The sequence below is a fragment of the Nothobranchius furzeri genome, chromosome 9, assembly GCF_043380555.1.
Source record: "Nothobranchius furzeri strain GRZ-AD chromosome 9, NfurGRZ-RIMD1, whole genome shotgun sequence".
Classification (NCBI taxonomy): Eukaryota; Metazoa; Chordata; class Actinopteri; order Cyprinodontiformes; family Nothobranchiidae; genus Nothobranchius; species Nothobranchius furzeri.
Genome location: NC_091749.1, coordinates 7167099 through 7192163, shown reverse-complemented (window position 1 = coordinate 7192163; position 25065 = coordinate 7167099). Strand labels below are relative to the sequence as shown.

General features: G+C 43.1%; 1 protein-coding gene across 3 annotated transcripts in view; it reads right to left on the bottom strand.

The window, feature by feature from the left end:
- Nucleotides 1-25065, bottom strand: part of lrrk1 (leucine-rich repeat kinase 1) — a 303358-nt gene that overhangs the window by 209310 nt on the left and 68983 nt on the right. For all 3 annotated transcript variants that reach the window (XM_054734368.2, XM_070554620.1, XM_054734367.2), the window contains exons 6-8: nucleotides 7914-8050; nucleotides 7516-7742; nucleotides 2327-2454 (exon numbers count right to left, since the gene is read on the bottom strand). In XM_054734368.2, coding sequence (XP_054590343.2) covers nucleotides 2327-2454; nucleotides 7516-7742; nucleotides 7914-8050 — 492 coding nt within the window. The remainder of the gene's footprint in view (nucleotides 1-2326; nucleotides 2455-7515; nucleotides 7743-7913; nucleotides 8051-25065) is intronic.

Genomic DNA, 25065 nt, shown 5'->3' with positions numbered 1-25065 from the left:
GGATCGTTACTAACGGCGTTGAATTATAGGTAACAGAGTAATCTAATTACATTTCCATCATTGCAACGCTGTTACCGTTACTGGGCATGCAAAGTGGTGCATTACTCCGTTACAGTGACTCCATCTACTACCGTGGGCATGACCTAAGTGCTGTCAAAAGACACAAGAGACTAAATTGTACCTCCACAAGGCTGGAAATGGCTACAGGGATATTGTCAAGCAGCTTGGTGAGAATAAATCAACTGTTGGAACATTTGTTAAAAAGTAGTTAAGCCTGGGGCACACAGAACACAGACGAGCCGAGGTTTTGGGAAGTCAGATGGTCACACGGGAAGCACCGCAACGCTGAGTGCTTCTTGGAAAATTGTGTAATAGTCACAAAATCACGTGGGACTTGAACAGGAAGCGGAAAGTGACTTTTGTTTTTACGTGATCAGACTTGCTGTAGTGTTTTGTGAGACTCTAATTCTTAAAAAATTTGTAAGTATGCTATTTATTAGAATACTTTATGATCAATAGTACTTTAAAGTCATCAATACTGTGGCTGGGTTTGTGCCGTAAAGCCATTCCGCTTCATAATGTCTGCTGTAAAGCACTCCACAATCTTGTAAACAGTTGCGCTTGAAATAAAACCGGCACCGATCTTCAGTGCCTCGGCACGGACCGGCGTGTCTGGGACATGGCACTGCACTCCCCGTGTAGCCACTCTCAGTACCGTAAATCCTCTAATACAGGCCCGGGCCTGTATTTTACTCAAGCTCATCAAGCCCCGGGCCTTTATTGGAAGGAGGGCCAGAATTAGAAGCAGGCCTCTATTTCTATTTGAGCAAAATGTACTAATGGTCCGCTGGAGTTTTTGACAATTAATATTGCGCCCACATTTTCAAAGTTAAACACATTTCTTTTAACAACGGTAGTTTCTGCTTCAGCCCTCTCCCCCTTCCCCTGCGCAGCGGCCGCAAACTCACTGATGCGCCTGCAGCCTCTCAGAGTTCCTGCTGCTCTAAACATTAAAATAATTATTTCATTTTCTTTTCCTCACTTCTGATTACCTTCAATGGTGTCTGTTGCAACCACCAGGTACAAAAACTAACTTGTTTTTATTTGACTATTTTTCTGTCCTGCCTGTTTATTATCTTCCTGCATCTCCTCTCAATCCTAAAGAGAAACTGCTACCTGGGTTCATATATATTCACCTTATGAGTTACCTTTGAACTGCAGTTCTAAAAGATCTACCGACCGTAAAAACAGCGGGGTGCTCGCCGGCCACATCAGTTAGGTGCATCACCGAGGACAAAACAGGTGATGCGCCCTGATCCACAGCAGCGAAATGCATCAGGCACAAATAAAAGAATAAAAGACAGAAAACATAAAAGGGAATGAGCCGACATGAAAGATCGCGTGTTAAATTAGTTTTTGAGGTGGCGACACCTAATTTGATAATGTTACTGTGGCCGTGCTCAGGATGCAGATGTCTGGAGCTTGTCACCTGCTGACAGCAGGCTGCTGTCTTTTCCGTGGACTGCATCTTGCCGGTCATTATCACGTGACAGCGACTAGTCGATGACAGGCATAAAAAGTCACTATAGAGCGGTGAAGTCGACTAGTAACTAGTTCATACAACCCCTGCTACTGCTCCCCAGAGTGTTCTGCAGCATAATCAGCACGTTCTCTTTGAACTTGATATCAAATTTTCGCCTCCTCTTCGTCTCCGCACGGTTAAAGTTACCCTCGCGGTCTATCACTGGCAAATCAAAAGTGAGACGATGACACAACCGCCCCCCGTACTTGCTTGTTACCACATTCCACCCGGCCACAATAAAAAACCGGCCATTATTCACCTCTGCCGACTCCGACACCGGCCAAAATATGACACCCGGCAGTTAACTGAATACAGGTCAATGTTAGAGGATTTACGGTAACTATAATGGCTTCTTCTTAAAATGATGGAGCAGGCGTGATGCAGCGCATCTGTCTTCTGAGTGCCCTGGGCCTAAGTGTTCCTTGGACGGGGGCTCCATGAGACTCCTTCTCCTGGCATTAGCACAAAGTACTTCATCTAGTTCATTTGGATTTCTTTCAATGTGTGTATGTGTCTGCTTGTCTTTTCAAAGCCCCCGTTGTTCTTGGCAGACAGCTGACAAAACCAGTCAGAAAACGTTTAACTAATAGGAATAATAAACAAATCTCAATGAACTGTTAATTAGGTTTTGTTTCAGTGCACAGCCCAGTATTAGCTCAACTCAGACTTCAAGCCTACGGTGGATTAACATGTATTCATCGATACATGTGAATGCAGGTGTAACGTGACAAAACCTGAACATACTAGATGAGATGTCAAACAGAACGGTGAGTTGGTTCTTAGAAGCACAAAGTCTCTGAAGGTCGATCAGGTGAAGGAGACCAGATGGTAAACTTGTGAGCTGGTTCTGATGGAGGTTTATTTGCTGCAGTCTGAAAGATATTGGGAGAGAGGAGCTGCAGATTTACTCACATAAGATGTAATGACTTTAGACTTTTCTGTATTACTACACTCAATGCAATAAGGATTTATTACATTTTCCTAAAGTAAGGATTAAGTGCATTATTCCTCTCTATCTTCACACTAAGGAAACAGCATTTTATTAAACATTGGTGAAGGTGCTCCCACAAAGTTCCACTTTTTGGAGCAATTAACAACCATTAGCATCTGGCCACTTTAACCCAGGTCAACCAGGAAAGTTGACCATTGAGCAGGGTTGATGGTTTACCCCTTGAGGTCCATGTGGCAGGGGGGAGGAGTGAGCACCACCTCACCCCTGCCACATGGTCGTCAAAGGATAAACCATGAACCCTGCTCAATGGTCAACTTTCCTGGTGGGGTCAGTCGGAGGGTTAAACAAACAAAAGAGAGAAATGGTTGGAACAGGTAGGAAAAGAGACAAAATGTTTCTCAAAGTGATCTGCAAGCCTTAAAAGGAACACAGGTCAACAAAACTTTGTGGTTCTTAAAAGATAATTATTAGTGTCAGTTAGGGCTGCACAATATATCGAAAATTATCGTCATCGGGATAACAGGACGTGCGATAGGCCCATCGCAAAGCACGTCAAAAACGGCGATAAACGTTTGGTTCAACATTTCCATCCGTGTCATCCATCAACTTTTTGTAAACAGCTCTGTTTTTTACGCGGAACTATTATTTGACCAATCAAATGTAGCCCTTCTGATATGCGGCCAATCAGATGGTCCCGTTCACGTAACACGCCCGCCCCCTGCGTAGACCCAGGAAAGCAACACCCGAACTGAGTTAGCGGCGCCGTTCCCTTGTTCGTCATGCTGGCTCAGATTAACAAACACACTTTGTGCTGATGCTTCTGGAATCAGCGCTGCTTTCAAACGTGAACGTGAGTCCGCTCGGTGTCCATTTTTACCGGGCTGACTCCGACACGTGCCGGTGAACCAACCCACCTACCTCCATGTCACTAGTGTTCCACCGGGTGGTGACGTTAGCCCTAGGCTCCGGTTAGCTTCCAGCTAAAAGGCTACAGCACTCTCCTCCCAGTCCCACCCTGCTAAAGAGGGCCTGGAAAAGTTCCCCCACACATCAAAGTGATTTTTCATTTATAACCTTGTTAATCAGGATAGTTGATTTGCTAGCTCTGCTAGCCGGTTATCTTAGAGGAGCTAGTTCAATTTGTTAGCTTGTTATCAGAATCATAGTTGCAGTTTCATCATCTGAGCCGCCTTTTAAAGATCTAGGTAAACTTGTTCAATTTGGGGTTAAAACCAAACGTTTTCACATATTTTTCATGTAGTTTTTTTTTTTGCCAGTTCCTCTTCTGAAAGGTAGACAATTGTTTTTCTCTTTCCCTGAAAAAATCTCAATTTTCTGCTAGTTTGGCCCAGCACAGTTCACTTCCCAATAGCAGCAACAGCCTTATATCATAACCACATAAGTGGAGAAAATGCTCAGTAGCAATGAGAGAATTTGCTGTTGCATTTAAGTGATGTTAACTATTATTTAACATTTAAACTTATTTTCTGATTTTCTTTTTTTTAATTTATTCTAAAAACCCTGGTAAGGGATGTTTTTCTGTATTTGGAGCATCAGAAAAAGCTTTATGGTGGAGGTGATGTTTTAAAGTCACTGAGAAACTGCATGCATGCAGTTTGTTGTTTTGCTGCTAATACAGTAGCAGGTGCAGCTGCATATTATTGAAATAAAAATGTTATGTTGTAATGGAATTCATGCATTAGTTTTTGTTTGCTTTGAGCCCAGAGCAGATGTCACACGCCAGACGACATCAACACTGCATACTTTAGTATTTGTTCATTTATTGTGAGTAATATCGATATTGCAATATTAAGTACTGTTATCGAATATCGCAGGTTTTCCTAATATCATGCAGCCCTAACACACACACACACACACACACACACACACACACACACACACACACACACACACACACACACACAACATAAATACCAAGTAGTGTTTCCGTGGTTACATTGTGAGTTCTTAGTAAATATTCTATTTGGTGAGAGATAAACTTTATTGTATTTATCCTAGTGAATCTATAATTAAACGGGTAAACTAGTAGTAGCACATTCAATGTCAAAGAAAGTAAAATATTGTTTAAATATTATAGATTTATAAATAAATGGATATATTTTGTGTGTTTCTAACAACATAGTTTGGTACAACAGAAAACTTGTGGCTTATTAGGGCACACATGTCCTCATAGCCGGAGTTCCTTGTGCCTGATTTATGCTTCTCCGTCTGCGTCAGTGCGGGGACACGCAACACCATTATCCGTCCTTGCGTAGGGCTCCGGCAGGCACGCAAGTACGTACGGAGTCGAGCCCACTTTTTTAAACATCCGTTGAACGAGACGGATTACGCAAGCTTGTGATTGGTCAGGACGCCGCTGTTGTTTACAGCGCCGCCATTGCAAAGAGAGCCGAGGATAACTAGCGGCAGACACGGAGAAGCTTGAAGAATACCTCGCGAAAAAACTAAAAATATTAATGTTTAATACTCCCGTGACTGGAGGAGTGAAAAGATGCGCAGCAAGCATTTTATTTGTGGACGGAAATGACAGGAAACGTGGGTTTAGAGACGGGGAGCGCATGAAGAGATGGAGAAGAATGAGAGACAAATATGTCCGTGTTAAAAGTCTCTTATATACACAAAAAACATAATATAAACACACGATCTTGGACCGATACATGACAGGATACCACAGAACAGCGCTACGCCCTCTGCTGTCCTGGTGGGGAATTGCTTTGCAACACTCTCCAGGAGACGGAGAAGTATGAGAGCAAAACGCTTCCGTCAATCCGTGTATGTCTGTCCCTTGCGGAGCTGACGGAGAAGCATAAACCAGACTTAAGGCAGAGATTCTCAATTAGTGGGACGCGCACCCCTTGAGTAAATTTTTTACATTTATATTATCACAATTTTTCTGACTGTAAAATTGTAAAAACAAATGTATAACCATTGGGGCAAAAAAGTATTTGGCAGCTAAAAGTTGTGCAAGTTGTCCCACCTAAAAGAAAAGACGTCTAATTTTCATCACAGGTATACCTCAACTGTGAGGGATAAGATGAGTGGACTGGCCATCTGGCATACTGGGCATCAACCCGCTAATCTATTTACCTAAAGTGAGCTGGTCTGGTCGGCTATGATTTTTTTCTCTTACTTTTTCTCTAACATTCCTAAAATTGGGCAAGCCAACTGGCTACAGAAGACCCACAATGCATTGTGTTGCCAACACATATTATTGGTCTTTGGCCATTGTCAGTCAATTGTGGGCTGACAGGTTCAGAGAGCCTTGACAGTCACAACACAAACCAGGGTGGGCGTGACCTTGTGACATGGGCCAGAGTGGCAGGACTGGCTGCTGCTGAGCTGATAGAGAAGCACAGGAAATACCCTGGTGGCACTGGAAAAACCTCGACTTTACCAGCTGAAGTCTCTCGAGGTGGAAGCTGCTAAATAGTAATACATTAAACAAAAATATAAACACAGTACTTTTGCTTTTGCTCCCATTTTTCATGAGCTGAACTCAAACATCTGAAACTTTTTCTGCATACACAAAACAAACATCCATGACTCTCACATTCGCAGCCCGGATTAGTTGCTAAATCAAAGAATGAATTCTTAAAATATGAACTTTTAAAACTTACAAGTTAAATAATCATTAAATAAACATTTGTTTATGGCTACTTATAATAATTATAATATAAATGAAATGCTTTCATTAACCTGTGCTTGAGTGATTGAAGTTTGAAATGAATGTTATGATTACAGTGATTTATGTTTCAGCATGTTGATATGACAAGGTCATCACCATTTGCACTCAAACAAGGACAAAGTTAAGTTAAACGCGTGACACATAGATAGTCCTTTACCCCAGATCAGAGCATCCGGATCAAAGAAGGCGTGGTTCTGAGATGTCTTGGTAACATTCCTCAACTTGTCAACCTCTGGTTGGCTACACAAATCATAACAAGAGAACATTAAAACTGGATCACTCTGGTGATTCAGCAGTTCTTGAGAAAGCTTCAGACCGGCCATCTGAAGCAAAACCTCTAACCCATCAAAGCTTTTGACACGCCGTCTGAATCTTTTTGCACCTGCGAAGCTGATACAGCAAACAGTTCCTGCAGAACAAGCTGATATTGTTCTGACCCCTTAAGAGTCCCAGACGCACGGTTCCATCCATCTCTTGTGACCTGGAGACAACTCTAAGACTGGTTTAATAGTGCCGCAAGTTCTTCTATGGACCTCGGTGCCTGGAAGTCTGAGGAATTCGACATTCCGATCTATCATGAGGGTCTTCAAGTGGGTATGTAGACATGACAGATAGCGTCTGATGTGTTTTTGATAATAATCAACTTCATAGCTTAACACAAACCAAATTCTTTTCCATCCAGAACTCAGCTCTCCTAGATACGGAAGTTCTGATAACACCGCATTCACACATAGGTTCATACATCACATCTAGTTCCATCCATCACAGTAAATATTAGTTAACCTGTCATGTTTTAATTGTTTGTAAAATAAATTCTTACTTTTATAAACCTGACTCTTTTCTGAATCAAAACGAAGTGTTTACAATCCCTGAATAAACAAAAAATCCTAGAATCTTCTGATTAAACACAGTAAAGACCAAGCAGTTGATATTCTATATTTAGATAGAGTATCACAGCTTATTGGTCATAAGTAGAGGTAACATATCTTGAGCTCTTAAAGCACTCAATTCCTCAAACCCTACAATGACAATCTTTTAGTTAGAAAGGCCTGAAATTATGATTAGATTGTGGGTTTCTTAACCTGACCCTAAATGAGTTGTTACACTATAATGTACAGCAATTGTTAGCTGAATGAATAATAATCTAATACAGACTATTTATCAAAATGTTGTGGCATTCATAAAGTGTAATGGCAGCCCCTTGAGGGCAGCCAAGTTTCACGCCCCTGCCTTTAAAAAATAATGTTATGAGTGCACAAAGCTAGTATGGATTACCTAGAGCAGATGACATCCTGGGAATTTTCAGCAAAAGGCAATTCTTTCAAAGTATTATTAGAAAGATCCAAATTTCTTAGGCGAATGAGACCCCAAGGAACCACAGAGGGCAGCGTAGCCAGGCTGTTGGAGGACAGGTCCAGGTGGGTGATCTGTGAGCAGACATCTAGGAACCAGTCCAGCTCCAAAAATGGAAGCTGCAAACCACTCCAATACACACCAACAGCCTACACACAACACACAAATACAGGGTCACTTCAAGGTTATTTCATGTACCTGAAAATATTCCCAAGTACACAGTGAGTATTGTTATTACTGTCTAACCAGACATCCTAACCAGCTCTTCCCTCACCAGGCCATCAGCCTGCTGACTTACATGTTTTCAATAAGAAACATACCTCATCTTCACTTGAACTGGAACTTTCTTGTATTTTGTTCTTCAGGAGTTGTTTGCTGAAGTCAGGAAAGTCAATCAATGTGTACGATGAGAATCCAGCGCCATTGTCTAAAAGGAAGTGAGCCATTTCCTCGTTGCCTATAACACAGGATATACAGCTAACTGGACCCATCTGATGTCTGCTTGTGTCTGTCATTCAGAATGATTAGGATTACCACCTTTGTGTGTGAACACACCTTCTGACTGTGGAGAAACTACTAGAGGCTGTGAAATAGGGTTGATTGGTGGTAATCTTAACCTGACTATTCTTTGGTGTAACAGGCTATGAACTAAGCAGTAAAAAAAAAACAATAATAATATAATATAAATAGTATTTTATAAGTTTTCTAGTTAATTTTTCCCCCTATATTTTTATTAAGCTTTTACAGTGTAAACATACAAACTTATAATAACAAAACACATGCATAACAACAAAGAAAACAGAACATTACAGGTTAACCAAATTAGGGTAATAAGACAAGGCTAAAGATAATGAAAATGGGAGATATTTCCTCACGTTACAGTATCCAGGACCCTACTAAATAACTAGAAGAGCAAGGTTAAATCGGGTGCATAAAGGGTTGCCAAGTTGCATCAAAATATTGGAGTTTGTCCTTCAAAACATATCTTAGTCTTTCCAGATGTAATGTATTCGTTACTTCCTCCAGCCACATTTTACCTGTTGGAGGTTTTTCACTCTTCCACCTTGTAAGGATATTTTTTTTCCCTATTATAAGACCGTATGAAACGAAGCACCGCTGTGCTTTGTTTAATTTTTTAAAGGTTTCAGACACTCCAAGAACAATAAATAAAGGGTCCGGTTCTATCACACATTTCACCACCTCGGACATCACACTGAAGACCTCAGACCAAAAATTGCCTATTTCTGGGCAAAGGGAAAAGCTATGGAGATGAGTTGCCACAGAGGTTTTGCATTTATCACACAAAGGTGATACTGTAGGATATATATTATGTAGTTTTTCCTTTGAGAAATGAAGTCTATGTATGATTTTAAATTGAATAAGACAATGTCTTGCACTACGTGAACAAGTGCTAATCTCCTCAAGGGCACTGTTCCATAAATCTTCTGCAATCGGTTCCCCAAAATCTTTCTCCCATTTGTGTCTATGTAAATGGGCAGGTGGGGAGTTTAATAACAAGAGGTTCTTATAAATATGCGCTATCAGTTTAGATTCATGTATCGGCAATTTCAAGCAGTCATCTATTAAAGTTTTTGGTTTGGTCCGAAAATACTCAGAATGCCTACGTATATAATCTCTAATTTGTAAATATTGGAAAAATGTGTGTTTTTCCAGTCCAAACTTCTGCTGTAGTTGGGAGAACAAGGCAAACACCCCTTGTACATACAGATCTCCAACACATTCAATGCCTTTCTGATTCCACCTAGAGAAAGCTCCACCCGAGTCAGAAGGGGCGAAGGTAGGATTTCTATTTATGGGCAATACAGAGGATATAGCCTTGAGATTATTGCTGGATTTAATTTGTTTCCAAATATGAATTGTGTCAAGAATAACCGGATTATTGTTGTATAATAACCCACTGATCTTGGGACCAGTAGAATTGTAGCCAATGAATATGGTTGGCATTCTTATTTATTATGTATCTTGTTTATTATGTGAAGTGCCTTGAGACAACTCTTGTCGTGATTTGGCGCTATATAAATAAACTTGAATTGAATTGAATTCTTCTAGTTCCATCTGAAGCAATTAGGTGGAGACTTTGTGATATTTAGCCAGAAGATGCACATTTAATAGCTGAGGCCCAGTGATAAAATTGAAAATTTGGAAGCGCTAATCCTCCAGCAAGTTTAGGTCTGCACAGATATTTCTTAGCTATTCTGCGAGCCTTATGTACCCACACAAAAGGAATTATTAAAGAATCTAATTGCTTAAAAAATGTCTTTTTGAGGAATATTGGAATATTCTGAAAGAGATATAACAGCTGCGGCAATAGGACCATCTTAACTGCGTTTATTCTTCCGATCATAGAAATTGGAAGCGTGTCCCAGAACAATAACTGAGTGCAGCTTCTCTATTAAAGGAGGGAAGTTGTATTGAAAGAGTGAGGCATACTGCCTTGTTACTTCAATTCCTAAATAAGTAAATCTTTCTACGGTGAATCTAAATGGAAAATTAGCAAGGAATGTCAGGTCATCCCTGTAAACTGGGAGTAAAACGCTTTTTGTCCAATTAATCCTGTATCCTGTGAAGGTCTCAAATAGTGCTAAAAGTGCTGGTATAGTAATTTGTGGGCGTGTTAGATAAAGAAGAATACCATCTGCATACAGACATATTTTATTAATTGTGTCTTTAGTAGTGTATCCTTTTATTTGTGGGTCTAGCCTAACACTTTGAGCCAATGGATCTATAGCAAGAGCAAAGATTAAAAGGGAGAGGGGGCATCCCTGTCTCGTCCCTCTGCACAGCCTGAGTGAGGAAGACAGTGTGCGACATTTGGGCTGTGGGGTTGTTGTAAAGAAGCTTAATTAGTGACAAAAAAACATTTCCAAAGTTGAATCTACTGAGGACTTCAAATAGGTATCGCCATTCGACCTGACCAAACGCCTTCTCAGCGTCAAGCGCGAGTATGACAAGATCCGAGTGTGTATCCCTTCTTGAGTACATAATATTAAAGAGGTGTCTAATCTTAAAGGTGGAATTTCTATTAGGTACAAAACCCAACTGATCTGAATGAACCAACTTCTCCAATAAAGGGCTCAGTCTGTTAGCAAGTATTTTAGCAAATAGCTTCCCATCAACATTCAGGAGCAAAATAGGGCAATAAGCACCTACTTCCAGTGGATCTTTTCCTTTTTTATGAATTACCATGATCACAGTTTCAGTTAAGGTCGGCGGTACAGCCCCATCTTCTTGAGCATGTTTAAATACCCTCAATAGATAGAGGGACAAGTTTTCACTGTATTTTTATATAGCTCTCCAGGGAGTCCATCGGGACCTGGTGCTTTGTTACATTTTAATGTACTAATGACAGCTTGAACCTCCTGGGTTGTGAGCTCTGCATTCAATGAATTACAATCTTCGTCATCTAGTTTGGGTAGATTACATTTATCTAAGAATTTATTCATAGTCTCAGGGTCTAAAATGGATTTAGACGCATTTAGTTCTTTATAAAATTCAGTGAATCTATTATTAATATCTTTGGGTTTTGTGAGCAACGTATTATCACTGGCTTTAACTTTATGTATTGTCCCATCATTTTCCATTTATCGGAGCTGATGTGCCAACAATTTATGTGGCTTATCCCCAAATTCGAAGCACCGCTGTCGAGTATACAGGAATGCTCTGCTTATCTTTACCGATAAAATTTGGTTATATTCATATTTCAGAAACGTTATTTTCCTGTGTAGTGTAACGGATGGGGATTGAGCATTTTCTTGATCTAGTACTTTGATCTGATCCTCTAGATCCTTCAGCTTGGACAAGTTTTCTTTCCTTTTAGATGCTTCAAATGAAATTATACTGCCTCTAATGTAGGCTTTAAATGCCTCCCAGAGAGTAGAGGGGGATGTTTCAGGAGTGTCATTCATCTCAAAGTACAGAGAGATTTGATCTTTAAAGTAATCACAATGTTTTTTTTGTCCATGAACAGAAGGGGATTTAACCACCAAGAGGTATGCCGTTTGTCTAATTGATAAAAACATAATGAAAAGGAAAGTGGGCTATGATCTGAGATTACAATGCTTTGATATTGAGCATCCACTACAAAGGGTGCCAATTTAGTATCAACTAGGAAGTAGTCTATCCTACTATAGGAATTATGTATGGGTGAAAAAATGGAACAGTCCCGTCCTGAGGGGTTCATCACCCTCCATATATCCAGGACATTTGTGTTTTTAATATATGTATTTATTAATTTACTTGAGGCATTTCTCTGAGGTTTATTTATGGAGGATCTATCTAGATACGCATCCAAAACGGTATTAAAATCTCCCCCAATTATCAAATTTGTCTGTGACAGATCCGGTTTAGTGCAAACACCTTCTGAAAAAATACCAGGTTATCCGTATTAGGTGCATATATATTTACCAGTGTGAGCGGCACATTCTGGATCTCTCCAATCACTATAACATAACAGCCCTCTTTATCAGTTATTATATTTTTCTGCAGAAAAGGTGTTCCTTTTCTAATTAAGACTGCTACGCCTCTGGCTTTGGAAGAAAAGGTCGAATGGTAAATCTCTTCTATCCACCTTGCCCTGAGCCTGTTATGCGATTTATTATTCAGGTGGGTCTCCTGTAAAAATATGATGTCCAAGGCCAGGGTTTTAAGATGCGACAGACACTTTCCTCTTTTAACTGGATTATTTACTCCACGCACATTCCAGCTGGAAAAGGTGAGGTTTTTCTGCTGCTTGGTACTGTCACTCATGTGTTCTCACTTATTGATAATCAATTTTATAAGGCCTTCTCCTCCCAACCCACGTCTCCCACCCCTTGTCAACCTGAACCACACATTAACAAGAAACAAAATAAACCACTCTGGCCAGTTCAGATAGTGGGTCTGCAGCTGCCGTGTACGTTTCCGTTAAGATTTCAATGCAGTAGTTAAGGTACGGTATGATCAGTGAGTTATATAACAAATAGTGAATTATTATCAAGCAACCATTTTGCTATATGTAACAGTGCAATAGTTTTAGATATTTTAGTTTTGACACTGTTTATATGCAGTTTCCAAGACATTTTTCATCAATGATGACTCCCAGATACTTGACTTCTTTAACTCTTTTAATATTAATCTCATCTATATTTATAAAAATTTCATCATTTGAATATGTATTACTAAATATCATAAAACATGATTGTGAGTTATTAATTGTCTTGCAGGGTAGAGCAGGCCATACCGGAGTCCGGGTTTATCGCGCAGCAGTTCCCTGGCGCGGTTAAACAGAGCTCTTTGCTTAGCCACGGATGGAGGGTAGTCGGGAAATACTTGAATCTTCTTGCCTTTGAATAAAAGTTGTTTCGTCGCGCTGGCTTTCCGTAGGATGTCCTCACGCGTATGGTAGTAGTGTAGCCTCAGGATGATGGGTCTCGGAGGTTCTCGGGGGTCAGAACTTCTCCGCAGGGTTCGATGCACTCTGTCAATAAGTGGCTTCTCGTCTAGACAAAGCATGTCTTTTAGCAGGTCGGCTACATAGTCCCGGGGACAAGATCCTTCTGCCCCTTCGGGGACTCCAGTAATTCTGATATTTTGTCTCCTTGATCTACCTTCCAAGTCCTCACACTTTTCAGTGAATTTCCCCACTTCGGAGGTCAGTCTTGTTACCTGGCGTTGGAGAGCGAGTACATCATCAGAGTGAAACGAGGCTGACTTCTCCAGCTCTTTAAAAGTCTTCCCGTGCGAGGTCGCGGTTTCTTCAAGGGTTGTGATAGAGGTCTGAATTTCCCTCTTAGCTCCAGCTAGCTCCCCTCTCAGCTCCGCATAGACCATTTCTATACGTGCATCTATGGTGGCGCATATATCATTATTTACCTGGGCTACTTCCTTACGAAGGTTAGCAATGGCAGCTAGTATTTCCCGGTTGGGAGGATCCGTTTCGACTCCCATCTCCCCGGGTAGAGGTGTGTCACTCAGGTCCGAGGGTTGGCCGGGGCCTTCATCTTGTTGGTCGTTCTTCTTGATTTTCACCTTTTTCGACATGACTTTTTCCTCCTTGGCCTTGATAATGTACTTCTGTATCTTCTTAAGTCGTTCCCCGTATCTTAAGAGCGGATTTGAAGAAATTTAGTGTTTTTTTAGGATAAAGATATCAGAGCTCGGCCAAACACGTCTTACTCCACCATCGCTCAACAGCACCATCTTTTCTAGTAAATTTTTCAGCATAATTCAGCAAAACAAGGTTAACTGTGCCATTCAACATTAAAGTAACAATGTTGGGTCTGTAGAAGCTGGTGTCCTGGAGCAGCCACAACAACCTGGTGCTAAATGCACAAAGGATAGCGGAGGTCATTGTGGACTTTAGGAAGCACACAGCCCCACTCCCCCATAACCTTGTCTGACATTATCATGATGGTGGACTCGTGTCGCTTCCTGGGCACCACCAAGGCCCAACAGAGGATGAACTTCCTGATATTGCTGAAGAGATTCAACCTGCCAGTGCAGTCGATGAGGCAGTTCTACATCGCAGTCATCAAGTCCATCCTCACCTCCTCCATCACCGTGTGGTACACTGGAGCTACCACCAGGGACAAGAAGAACCTGCAGCGGGTTGTACGCTTTGCTGTGAAGGTCACTGGCTGTAAACTTCCCTCCACACAAAACCTGTACACCTCCAGGACATTAAGGCGAGCAGGTCGAATAACACCTGACCCGTGTCACCCTGGACACAGTCTTTTTGACTCGCTCCAATTTGGCAGGAGTTGGCAGTTGAACTCAGGAATGACAATCTTAGGACCGCCCACCCGGTGTTGTGTTTGTATCTGAACTGATCCGTTCTGATCAGTACCGACACCGCCTTGTATACAGTAGCCAATCCTCTAATTATTGCTACTTAATATTACTATTTTATCATGATTATAATATTACTTCCAACACTTACGTATCTCTTATTTTTATCTTTTTTTACTGCAGGAATTTCCTAATGTTGTAATTTCTCACACGCGGCAATGAAACCCTTCTAATTCCGATTCTGTACCCTAATGTTTAACTCCTACTCCTGCAGAAACACCCTGTTGCTCCACAATGCTTCTCTTTGACTGAGTGTCCACAGGTGACCCCAATTATGTACATAAAGTTAATAAAGGGACGGCCCACTCTCCCTTGTGTAGACTCTTGCTCAGTAATGTGCGGCAATGTCAGAGGGTGAAGTGCTGAAGCCGTACTGCAGTGAAGCAGCCCTGCTAACAGGTTAAGAGCCCAGGTCAGAACCAGGTTAATTAAAGTACTGACGAGTGGGGAGCACCACTGCAAGCTAAGAGGAGCCAGAGAAATGTAGAGACTGGAAGCCATTGGTCTCGACTATTATTTGATGGAGACAAATGGAAATATGAGCTGTGGGAAACAACGTTTCTTGGGCATCTCTGCAAGGTCTGAAAGACGTGATTATAAAGGCAAGGCAAGGCAGCTTTATTTCTACAGCCCATTTCATACAAAAGGGCAAATCAATGCGTTTTCCATTAGCAAGAACATTAAAATCAAGAAAATACGATTTAAAAATGGCAAGGGAACATGCCGCGTAGACCTGGCAGACCCAAACGCATAGTGAGGGTCTGCTGGGAACGCCTGGCAGAAGAACCTGTCAAGACGGTCTTCAACTCCCACCTCCGGCAGAGCTTTGACCACGTCCCGAGAGCAGTGGGGGACATTGAGTCCGAGTGGGCCTTGTTCCACTCTGCGATTGTCGAGGCGGCTGTTGCTAGCTGTGGTCGTAAGGTGGCTGGTGCCAGTCGTGGTGGCAACCCCCGTACCCGCTGGTGGACACCAGAGGTTCGGGGAGCCGTCAGGCTGAAGAAGGAGGCCTACAGGGCGTGGCTGGTCTGTGGGTCTCTGGAGGCAGCAGACAGGTACCGGATAGCCAAGCGGGGTGCAGCAGTGGCAGTTGCCGAGGCAAAATCTCGGGCTTGGGAGGAGTTTGGTGAGGCCATGGAGAAAGACTATCGATCGGCTCCAAAGAGGTTCTGGCAAACTGTCCGGCGCCTCAGGAGAGGAAGGCAGCAACTCGCTCACACTGTTTACAGTGGGGATGGGGAGCTGCTGACGTCAACTGGGGCTATAGTCGGACGGTGGAAGGAATACTTTGAAGAGCTCCTCAATCCCACCAATGCGCATTCCGAGGAGGAACCAGAGCTGGGAGGCCTGGGGATGGACTGTCCGATCTCGGGGGCAGAAGTTGCTGAGGTAGTCAAACAACTACACAGCGGCGGAGCCCCGGGGGCGGATGAGGTTCGTCCTGGGTATCTCAAGGCTATGGATGTTGTAGGGCTGTCATGGTTGACACGTCTCTACAACATTGCGTGGTCATCGGGGGCAGTTCCTAGGGAGTGGCAGACCGGGGTGGTGGTCCCCATCTTTAAGAAGGGTGACCTGAGGGTGTGTTCCAACTATAGGGGGATCACACTCCTCAGCCTCCCTGGAAAGGTCTACTCCAAGGTACTGGAGAGGAGAGTCCGATCGATAGTTGAATCTCAGATAGAGGAGGAGCAATGTGGTTTTCGTCCTGGCCGTGGAACTGTGGACCAGCTCTATACCCTTGCAAGGGTGATGGAGGGGGCATGGGAGTTTGCCCAACCAATCCACATGTGCTTTGTGGATTTGGAGAAGGCTTATGACCGTGTCCCCAGGGGCACCCTGTGGGGGACGCTCCAGGAGTATGGGGTGGGTGGCTCTCTGTTAAGGGCCATTCAGTCCCTTTACCAGAGGAGCGTGAGTTTGGTCCGCATAGCCGGTAGTAAGTCGGACCTGTTCCCAGTGAGGGTTGGACTCCGCCAGGGCTGCCCTTTGTCACCGGTTCTGTTCATCACTTTTATGGACAGAATTTCTAGACGCAGCCGTGGTGTGGAGTGTGTCGAGTTTGGTGGCAGGAGAATCTCGTCTCTGCTTTTTGCGGATGATGTGGTCCTCCTAGCTTCATCCAGCTCTGACCTTCAGCTCTTGCTGGGTAGGTTCGCGGCCGAATGTGAAGCGGCTGGGATGAGGATCGGCACCTCCAAATCTGAGACCATGGTTCTCGACCGGAAAAGGGTGGCTTGCCACCTCCGGGTCGGGGGAGAGGTCCTACCTCAAGTGGAGGAGTTTAAGTATCTCGGGGTCTTGTTCACGAGTGAGGGTAGGAGGGATCGGGAGATCGACAGGCGGATTGGTTCGGCGTCTGCAGTGATGCGGACGCTGAGCCGATCTGTCGTGGGGAAGAGGGAGCTGAGCCAGAAAGCCAGGCTCTCGATTTACCGGTCGATCTACGTCCCAATCCTCACCTATGGTCATGAGCTTTGGGTAATGACCGAAAGAACGAGATCGCGGATACAAGCGGCCGAAATGAGTTTCCTCCGTAGGGTGGCCGGGCTCAGCCTTAGAGATAGGGTGAGGAGCTCGGACATTCGGGAGGGACTCGGAGTAGAACCGCTGCTCCTCCGGATCGAAAGGAGCCAGTTGAGGTGGTTTGGGCATCTGGTCAGGATGCCTCCTGGACGCCTCCCCGGGGAGGTGTTTCGGGCATGTCCTGCCGGCAGAAGGCCCCCGGGTCGACCCAGGACACGTTGGAGAGGTTACATCTCCAATCTGGTCCGGGAACGCCTTGGGGTCCTGCCGGAGGAGCTGGTGGACAAGGCCGGGGAGAGGACGGCCTGGAGCTCCCTAGTTGGGATGCTGCCCCCGCGACCCGGACCCGGATAAGTGGAGGAAGACGAGACGAGACGAGACGAGACGAGTTAAGGGGTGAGCAAACAGTGCAGAAGGTGCAGAATAAGAACATTCATTCAAAGGCTGAATAAAACATGAGGGTTTTCAATTTTGATTTAAAAGCTTCTAGAGTTGGAGCACATTTGAAGTCTTGAATATGCATAGTAGATAAAAGCAGCGTCACCCTGTTTGCTTCTGACCTGAGGTTCTACCAGCTGACCGCTTCCTGGGGATCTCAGAGCCCTGCTGGGCATAGATACCTGAAGGACATCTGATATGTATTCTGGCCCTAGGTCATTGAATCATTTATAAACTAGCAGAAGCACTTTGAAATTGATTCTGTAGTTTACTGGTAACCAGTGTAGAGATCTAAGAACAGGAGTGATGTGTTCTGTTCTCTTGGTTCTTGTCAAGACTCTAGCAGCAGAATTCTGAACAAGCTGCAGTTGTTTCACAGCTTTTTTGGGAAGACCAGTCAACAGAGCATTGCAATAGACCAGCCTGCTGTATATGAATGCATGAATGAGTTTCTCTAGGTCTTGGTTGAAGAAGCTGACGGTGAAGAAGATGATGTGGAACTCAGGGCCGGCCCATCATATAAGAAATATAGGCAGATGCTAAGGGTGCCATCCATGCAGGGAGTGCCACAAACAGAAAAAAATGAAATTAAACAAAATGAAAGGGGCAGCAGTAGCTCAGGAGGTAGAGCGGGTTGTCCAGTAATCTGACAACGCGCAGAGAACATCCATGTTTTTAAGAGCAGGCTCAAGACCCACCTTTATAGCTTGGCTTTTAACTGACTATTTTTTTATTATAGTAGATGCTTTAATTGATTACATTTTATCAGTGTTTAATTCTACATCTATATTAATTTAATATGTATTACATTTTAATTATTATTTACTTACTTTTATTATTATATTGGCTTCTGTTATTTTAGATTTCATCTTATGTTAATCTTTCTTCCAGTGTTTCCTCTGTGGGAGCCCTCTGCCTCAGGTGTGGTGGTCAACTGTTGCTGCCGGGGTATTCCCCGGGTAGTGGTAGAGTGGAGGTGGGGCCTATGCCCTCCCTCGCCTTTGCAACCAGTGTTGGTGCCTCAGCTACTGCGGTTCACCTGCTGCTGCTGGGGCAGATGGCTCCTGTGATGGTGTTTCCTTGCCTTACCATATCTGGTTGATCTGAACTCAGCCCATTATCATTTTTAATGGTTTTCTTAAGTGGGCGTGTGTATGGGAGTTGGGGGGAGACCGTACGACTGTGCCAATGCTTTTAAATTGGTGTGGGGCTCCACTCAGGAACACATTACAATAATCTCTTAAGAATCATATCTGAGTTTTTGGGAATCTTTTCAAATGTTTTTCATGTTTTGTGTTCTGAGAATTTTGTATAACAACTCCTAACAATTATATTATAATCCTTAAAGGGACTTTACGGAGTTTTTCATTTTTATGCTCGCGATTGCCCCCTCAGGCCAAAAGCGTAACGGCAACTTCGATAGTAGGCTCGTGCACGAGGCGCGCATGCTGTACGTGCACACGAAAATAACAGTGTACGTGCACACGAAAATAACAGCTGAGACAGTCCAGTGTGTGTGTGTGTGTGTGTGTGTGTGTGTGTGTGTGTGTGTGTGTGTGTGTGTGTGTGTGGCCCGGAGGACAGAGGATAGGAGAACGCGCAGCTATTTAATTAAATAATGTGGTTCTGTACCTTTCTCTTCAGCACAGCCGGCAAAAGTTTAAGATGGGTCAGTCCTCCTGCATGCTCAGATCATTCCCTTCCCTTGCTTGTAAAATTGTTCCACAATGAAAGTTGAACCCACATCTTTTTTTTCTGTGAATTCAATGCCATTCGGCGAGTCTCAAATAAAAATTTGGGCATCTTACTGTAAAAAAATATACCATTAATGTAAAAAATAAACTCTAAATAAACTATGTTCACATCCGGAATCGAACCCAGGTCTTCCGCACGAGAGTCCAACGTCTAACTAGGCAAGCTATAGCATCAGTAACGTCTATAGTATCTGTAATATTTATATCCTTGATGACAGCTGAAACAACGTTCAAAGAACGGTTCGGAGCAAAAATGGCTATTTTGTTGCTAATTTGCAGGAAATATCTAGAAGAAAGTAGCTAAGGGTCCTCAGAAATGTAGCTAGCTTTGTCACTAGGCGTTAGGAACAGCGACAAAGTGGCACTACCTCACTCTCTGCTGCTAAAGCTACTGATAGCAAATGCTACGGGCTATGCCTGAGCGTGACCGCGCATGAAGCAGCCTGCTCGACCTGAGCAGCTCTCTTTTTCTTTGATTTTACAGAAAAACAGGCAATCACAGTAAAAATGCCAGGGCTCATTCTACAGGACCAGGGCATTGCAGGAGAATATATGAAGAAGACATTTATTATTTCTATACATGTTTTGGCTGTCAAACTTCCATAATGCCCCTTTAATAATTTGTAATGACCTGTTGATATATTCATACGTTCACTAAAACTAATGCAGTGTTATCACTTAAATACATTGAACAACTGAGTTATGATGGGTAATGGGTAAAACTGATATCAGAAAAAACAGAAATGGTCAGGGAGACCCACATCCTTAACAACAATGTGTGATAAATCAACATCTTTGGTTATGATTATGTCTAGTGTACTACCTTGTGTGTGTGTTGGAATATAAATATAGGGCGACAACGTCCTCTGCTGCCTGCGGATAAACGAAGAATGAAGTGACGCGCCACCATCAGCGTCAGCCTGAGGAAGCCTGCAGCCGCCGGCGAAACGTAGCGACAAAACAGGTAACGAAACCAGTTCTGTGTTTTAAAAAGAACGACAGCACGACATTGACATGTTATTGTAATTATTATTGCTATTAGCGAATGGTACAACCTTGTTAGTAATTACAGTAAATGTAGGAATCACTAGTCAAATAAAATGTTTATCAGTACATTGCAACTTCATGAATTAACTCTATTGCAATTATAAAGTGAAGTAGATGGACATAACATGCCAAATGTAGTGGCGTGACAGTTTAGATGTGCTCTACGCTTGAATTCAGTTACAAGTTACCACTGCACATGAAACCGTTGTGAAACGGCCGCGAATCGTACCACACGGCAGTTAGCGTTCCACCAGCAACAAAGTGTAAAGTTTTGGACACGCCCCAGAAGTAAAGGGACACTCTCATTACGTTTCAGGTCTATATTTTACTGCTACGCTTCCGAAAAACGTCAAACTTCCCAGTTTAGATCGGCCCAGACAGGAAGTCAAACACTGGTCCGGTCCAGTTTCTTTCACCTGAGACGCCTTGCTAAAATCAAGCCTATGCTGTCGAGAGCCCACCTGGAGCGGGTACTGCATGCCTTTGTAATTTCTCGGCTTGACTACTGCAACTCTCTCTATGCAGGGTTGTGTCAGTCAACACTGCGTCGCCTACAGGTTGTGCAGAACAGCGCTGCCAGGTTCCTGACTGGGACCAGGAAACGGGACCACATCAGTCCGGTTCTGGTCTCCCTGCACTGGCTTCCGATTTGCTATCGCTCACAATTCAAAATCCTCGTCTTTGTTTATCATTTCTTCCAGGGTGGTGGTCCCCCCTATCTGGCCACACTCCTGAACAGACACTCCCCATCACACGCTCTGCGCTCCTCTGACCAAGGCCTGCTCGCTGTCCCTCGGTCTAGGTGTCGTACCCGTGGGGACCGGGCTTTCTCAGTCCTAGCACCGTCACTCTGGAACCAGTTGCCACCCTCAGTTAGGCTGTCCCCTTCTCTGCCAGTCTTTAAGAACCACCTAAAAACACACCTCCTCCGCTTGGCGTTTCCAGAACATGTTTGATTTTGGCCCCCTTTTATGTTGAATCCATTCCACAGTTTTCATTGGTTCACTCAATCCATCCACTCAATCCAAATGTGTTTCACACATTTGTCCTTTACCAGAATGTTTCATCTATCTTGTCATTTCCATTTTGTATTTTGTAATTTGTATTTTGTAATTTGAATTTATTTTATTGTTGATTTATTCAATATATTTACATACAACTAGGGCTGAAACGATTCCTCGAGTACCTCGAATAATTCGAGTACAAAAAATCCTCGAGTCAAATTCTCTGCCTCGAGGATTCGTTTAATTCATATTTAATTAATTCATGGCTTTGCAAACGCACGGGGTCATGTTTCACCCGGACCGAAATAAGTGACGCACATACACACTGGACTGCACACGCGAGTAGCGATTGTAACTTAACTTTCTCTTAAGCCATGGCGGATAACTTGAACCCCGGTGGAGTGCGAAAAAGACAGAAAATGTAAAAGTTGTGGAATCATTTTTCACGTCATAAGGTGGAAAACGTACTCCAGTGTAAATACTGTAAAGTGGATTTAGCCTACCACAACACCACATTCCTCGATGCTGCAACCTGACCAGGAAACATCCACATGTAAATGTCACTTCTGCAAGCGGACTCGGAGCCTCTACAAGATAAAGCATTTTAGCCTGTATTTCTGTATATTCTGCAGACACTGTGCGACTTTTTCGTTTGTAGCACTCGGTTTCAGCTCACACCGTACGTCTGGTAGCAACACGTCGGACATAAAATGTGCTAAAAAATAGCAGTTTTTACACAATATGTCGGACTTTTTATTGTGTTGTTATTGATATTTGTTGTCCCTCGGGATTGCTGCAGGAGGACACGGTATTTATGAGAGTGGTGGAGGAAAACGAAAGAAAGTAAATAAATGTTTTGTGATCAGTATAATTTGACAAAACCATGGCAAACATGCTTTCTCGACAATCCTTGTTATTGTGTGAGAAAAAAAAGTGTAGAAATTAAAACGGACGTGTGTTAATAAGGAAACAGGGGCGAGCTGTTTGCGCCGTGAGCGGTTCTGGTTCTGTTTGGGCCGCAGCCGCTCGCAGCGCTACTTCAGCAGTTATCCTCCTAGTTTTTGTCTGGCTTGCAGGCTGGCAGATTCTCGCACAAGGGGAAAATCGGCTCAGGTTGTTTACTTATTTTTTGCACACGCCTTTTGTTTATTGTGAAGTAAAGTTGAAGTGCTGAAGTTTTGCAAACTTAATTTTGAATAAAACTTGAAGAATAACTGGCAATTGCTCATTTTAAGAGGTCTTTCATATTTTATAACATGCTATTTGATATAATGGTTTACAAACACAAAAGGGTAATTTATTAGAGTACTCGATTAATCGAAAAAAAGATTCGATAGAGTACTCGATTACAAAAATATTCGATAGCTGCAGCCCTACATACAACTGTACAATGTTCAGCGCTTTGGGCTTCCTGACAGGGTTGCGGAAGGCACTTTATAAATAAAGCTTTGATTGATTGATTGATTGATTGATTGATTGATTGATTGATTGATTGATTGATTGAAACACAAAAGCTGTGTAACACATATCAGGAAACTTTCAAATTCAAAGTCACGTGAAGGACATAAACGTATGTCATTTCCAGTTATAACCCCCATAGCCAATGTAAGCAACAGAAAATAAACCACAGACCTCCCTGCAAACAGTCAACAACACATGGACATGCACATCATCTCTATATTGAGTCCATAGGTCCAGACCACATCTGTAGGACGACCAGGCCAGGTCTTTGCACAGTGGGCTTTTTTGATACATGCAGCTGTCTTTCTCCTTGCGTATTATTGTGTATGTGTCTGTGTGAGATGTTTATGTTGATGTTTATTCACTTAGCAGACGCTTTCATCCAAACCGACTTACAATTTATAACCTGTAGGGCATGTTGTGAACTGTGGGGGAAACCGGAGTACCCGGAGGAAACCCACGCGTGCATGGGGAGAACACGCAACTCCACGCAGAAAGGCCACAGCCGAGTTTCGAACCTGCGACCTTCGTGCTGCGAGGCAACAGTGGTGACCACTGCGCCACCATGCAGCCCAGATGAGCTGTGTAGAAATGCTTTCACTCCTGTTTCCCGTATGAAATGACCGCAGTTGGGAATGAGCTTGCAGGTAAATAATGCAATGAAGTTACGCGACCGATATCGTGGCCGGTGGCAAGAAGGGGTCAGTGGCATCAGCAGCAGCACATGACCTCTCACGTCTAAAGTTCAGCTAAAACAGCTGAGTTCTATAACAGCATGTTACAGCCGAAGTCACGTTACCAAATAATACCGTTGTTCATATGTTATGCTTCAGATGTGTTTACCCCCAGTGAGTCGTGGAGGATGGCTGCTTATACTGAGCCAGGATTCTCTGGAGGTTTCTTCCTGTTAAAAGGGAGTTTTCCTCTCCGCTGTCGCTGCATGCTTGCTTAGTATGAGGATTGCTGTATAGTCACTGACACTCGTCAGTGACTTGATGCAATTTGCTGGGTTCCTTATATAGGAAACATTATTTCTGATTGGCTTAATGAACTGTGAATTAGAATGTTTATTATGTGAAGTGCCTTGAGACGACTCTTGTCGTGATTTGGCGCTTTATAAATAAACTTGAATTGAATTTACTACCTGATGTCCTATCATTTATACATGACTGTGCAACTTTACTGAAGGGTCCATGTCTATATTTACACGTGTGTTTAATTTGCTTCCAGCTGAAGGGACATGAGACATTGAATTTCCAAACTGAGAGAAACTGAAGGAAGTTTACCCTGATATGCTGGTGGTCATGAGGATTGCTACCACAGTGCTGCAGAGAGGAGCTTCTCCTGATAGAACTGATTAAACACACCTGAGTTCCAGCATGTGTCAATGTTAAACACATGTTCTTCTAAACATCAACCCTAACCATGTGATGATACTATAGCTGACTTTGCTGCAGGAACAGAGCTGCTTCTTCTTGTTGCTGTTGTTCAGATATTAAAATTGAACTGTTGTGATCATTTAGATGCTGCTGCTGTTTGTGCACGGGGTGCTGAGATAAAAGGTGTGTGCGAGTGTGTGTGTTTGTACGGGGGGCACACTTGATGATGGTTGGACACATTTGAAGAATTTGCAAGACAACAAACCAATGATATGTCTCCACACTGAACCAACTTCAATCAAGAACTAAAGGAATGAGAATGTGAGAGATTACTTAACTCAAGCTGAAGCAATCATCATAATGTTGAAAACAGCTGGTGAGTCACTGAGCCATGGATTCTTGGCCGCAATGATAATAAAAGGCCTACCAGAGACATTTAAACCACTGATTGTGTACATTACTCAGAGTGGAAGCACAATATATTTCTCAGACACACCCAAAGTCTCACACACACACACACACACACCATGTACAGTACGTTAAACTGATGTCTAACATTATCAGAGGATTGTCTATCCTTCACAAACCCGTCTGGTCAGATGAAATGATTAAGTACCGCTGTTTCAAGGCATTGAGCTAGGACCTTCTCGAGAATTTAGCTATCTCGGTCAGAAAGCCATCTGGCTTGGGAGATTTGCTTATCTGCATATTGCCGATAGACAAAATCTCAGTTGACAAAATGTCCTTTTCTAAATTCTAAACCAGATCTACACTTATGGAGGAAATAGTTATACAGCAGAAATATGAGTCGATGATTGTACAAGCGTCTTGATCTGATTGGCAGATCTCTGACGCAGCTGATATGCAATCATTTGTCCTGCTCTCTCTCCATGTTCACAATGTGATACAGAATTAGCCTATATGGGCTGTCGAACAAGTGCCATGTGATTGTTATTCAGAGTCAGTGGGGGGCAGTGGGTAAGGGCCTCATCTCAAGATTTCACCTTCTCCCAACAA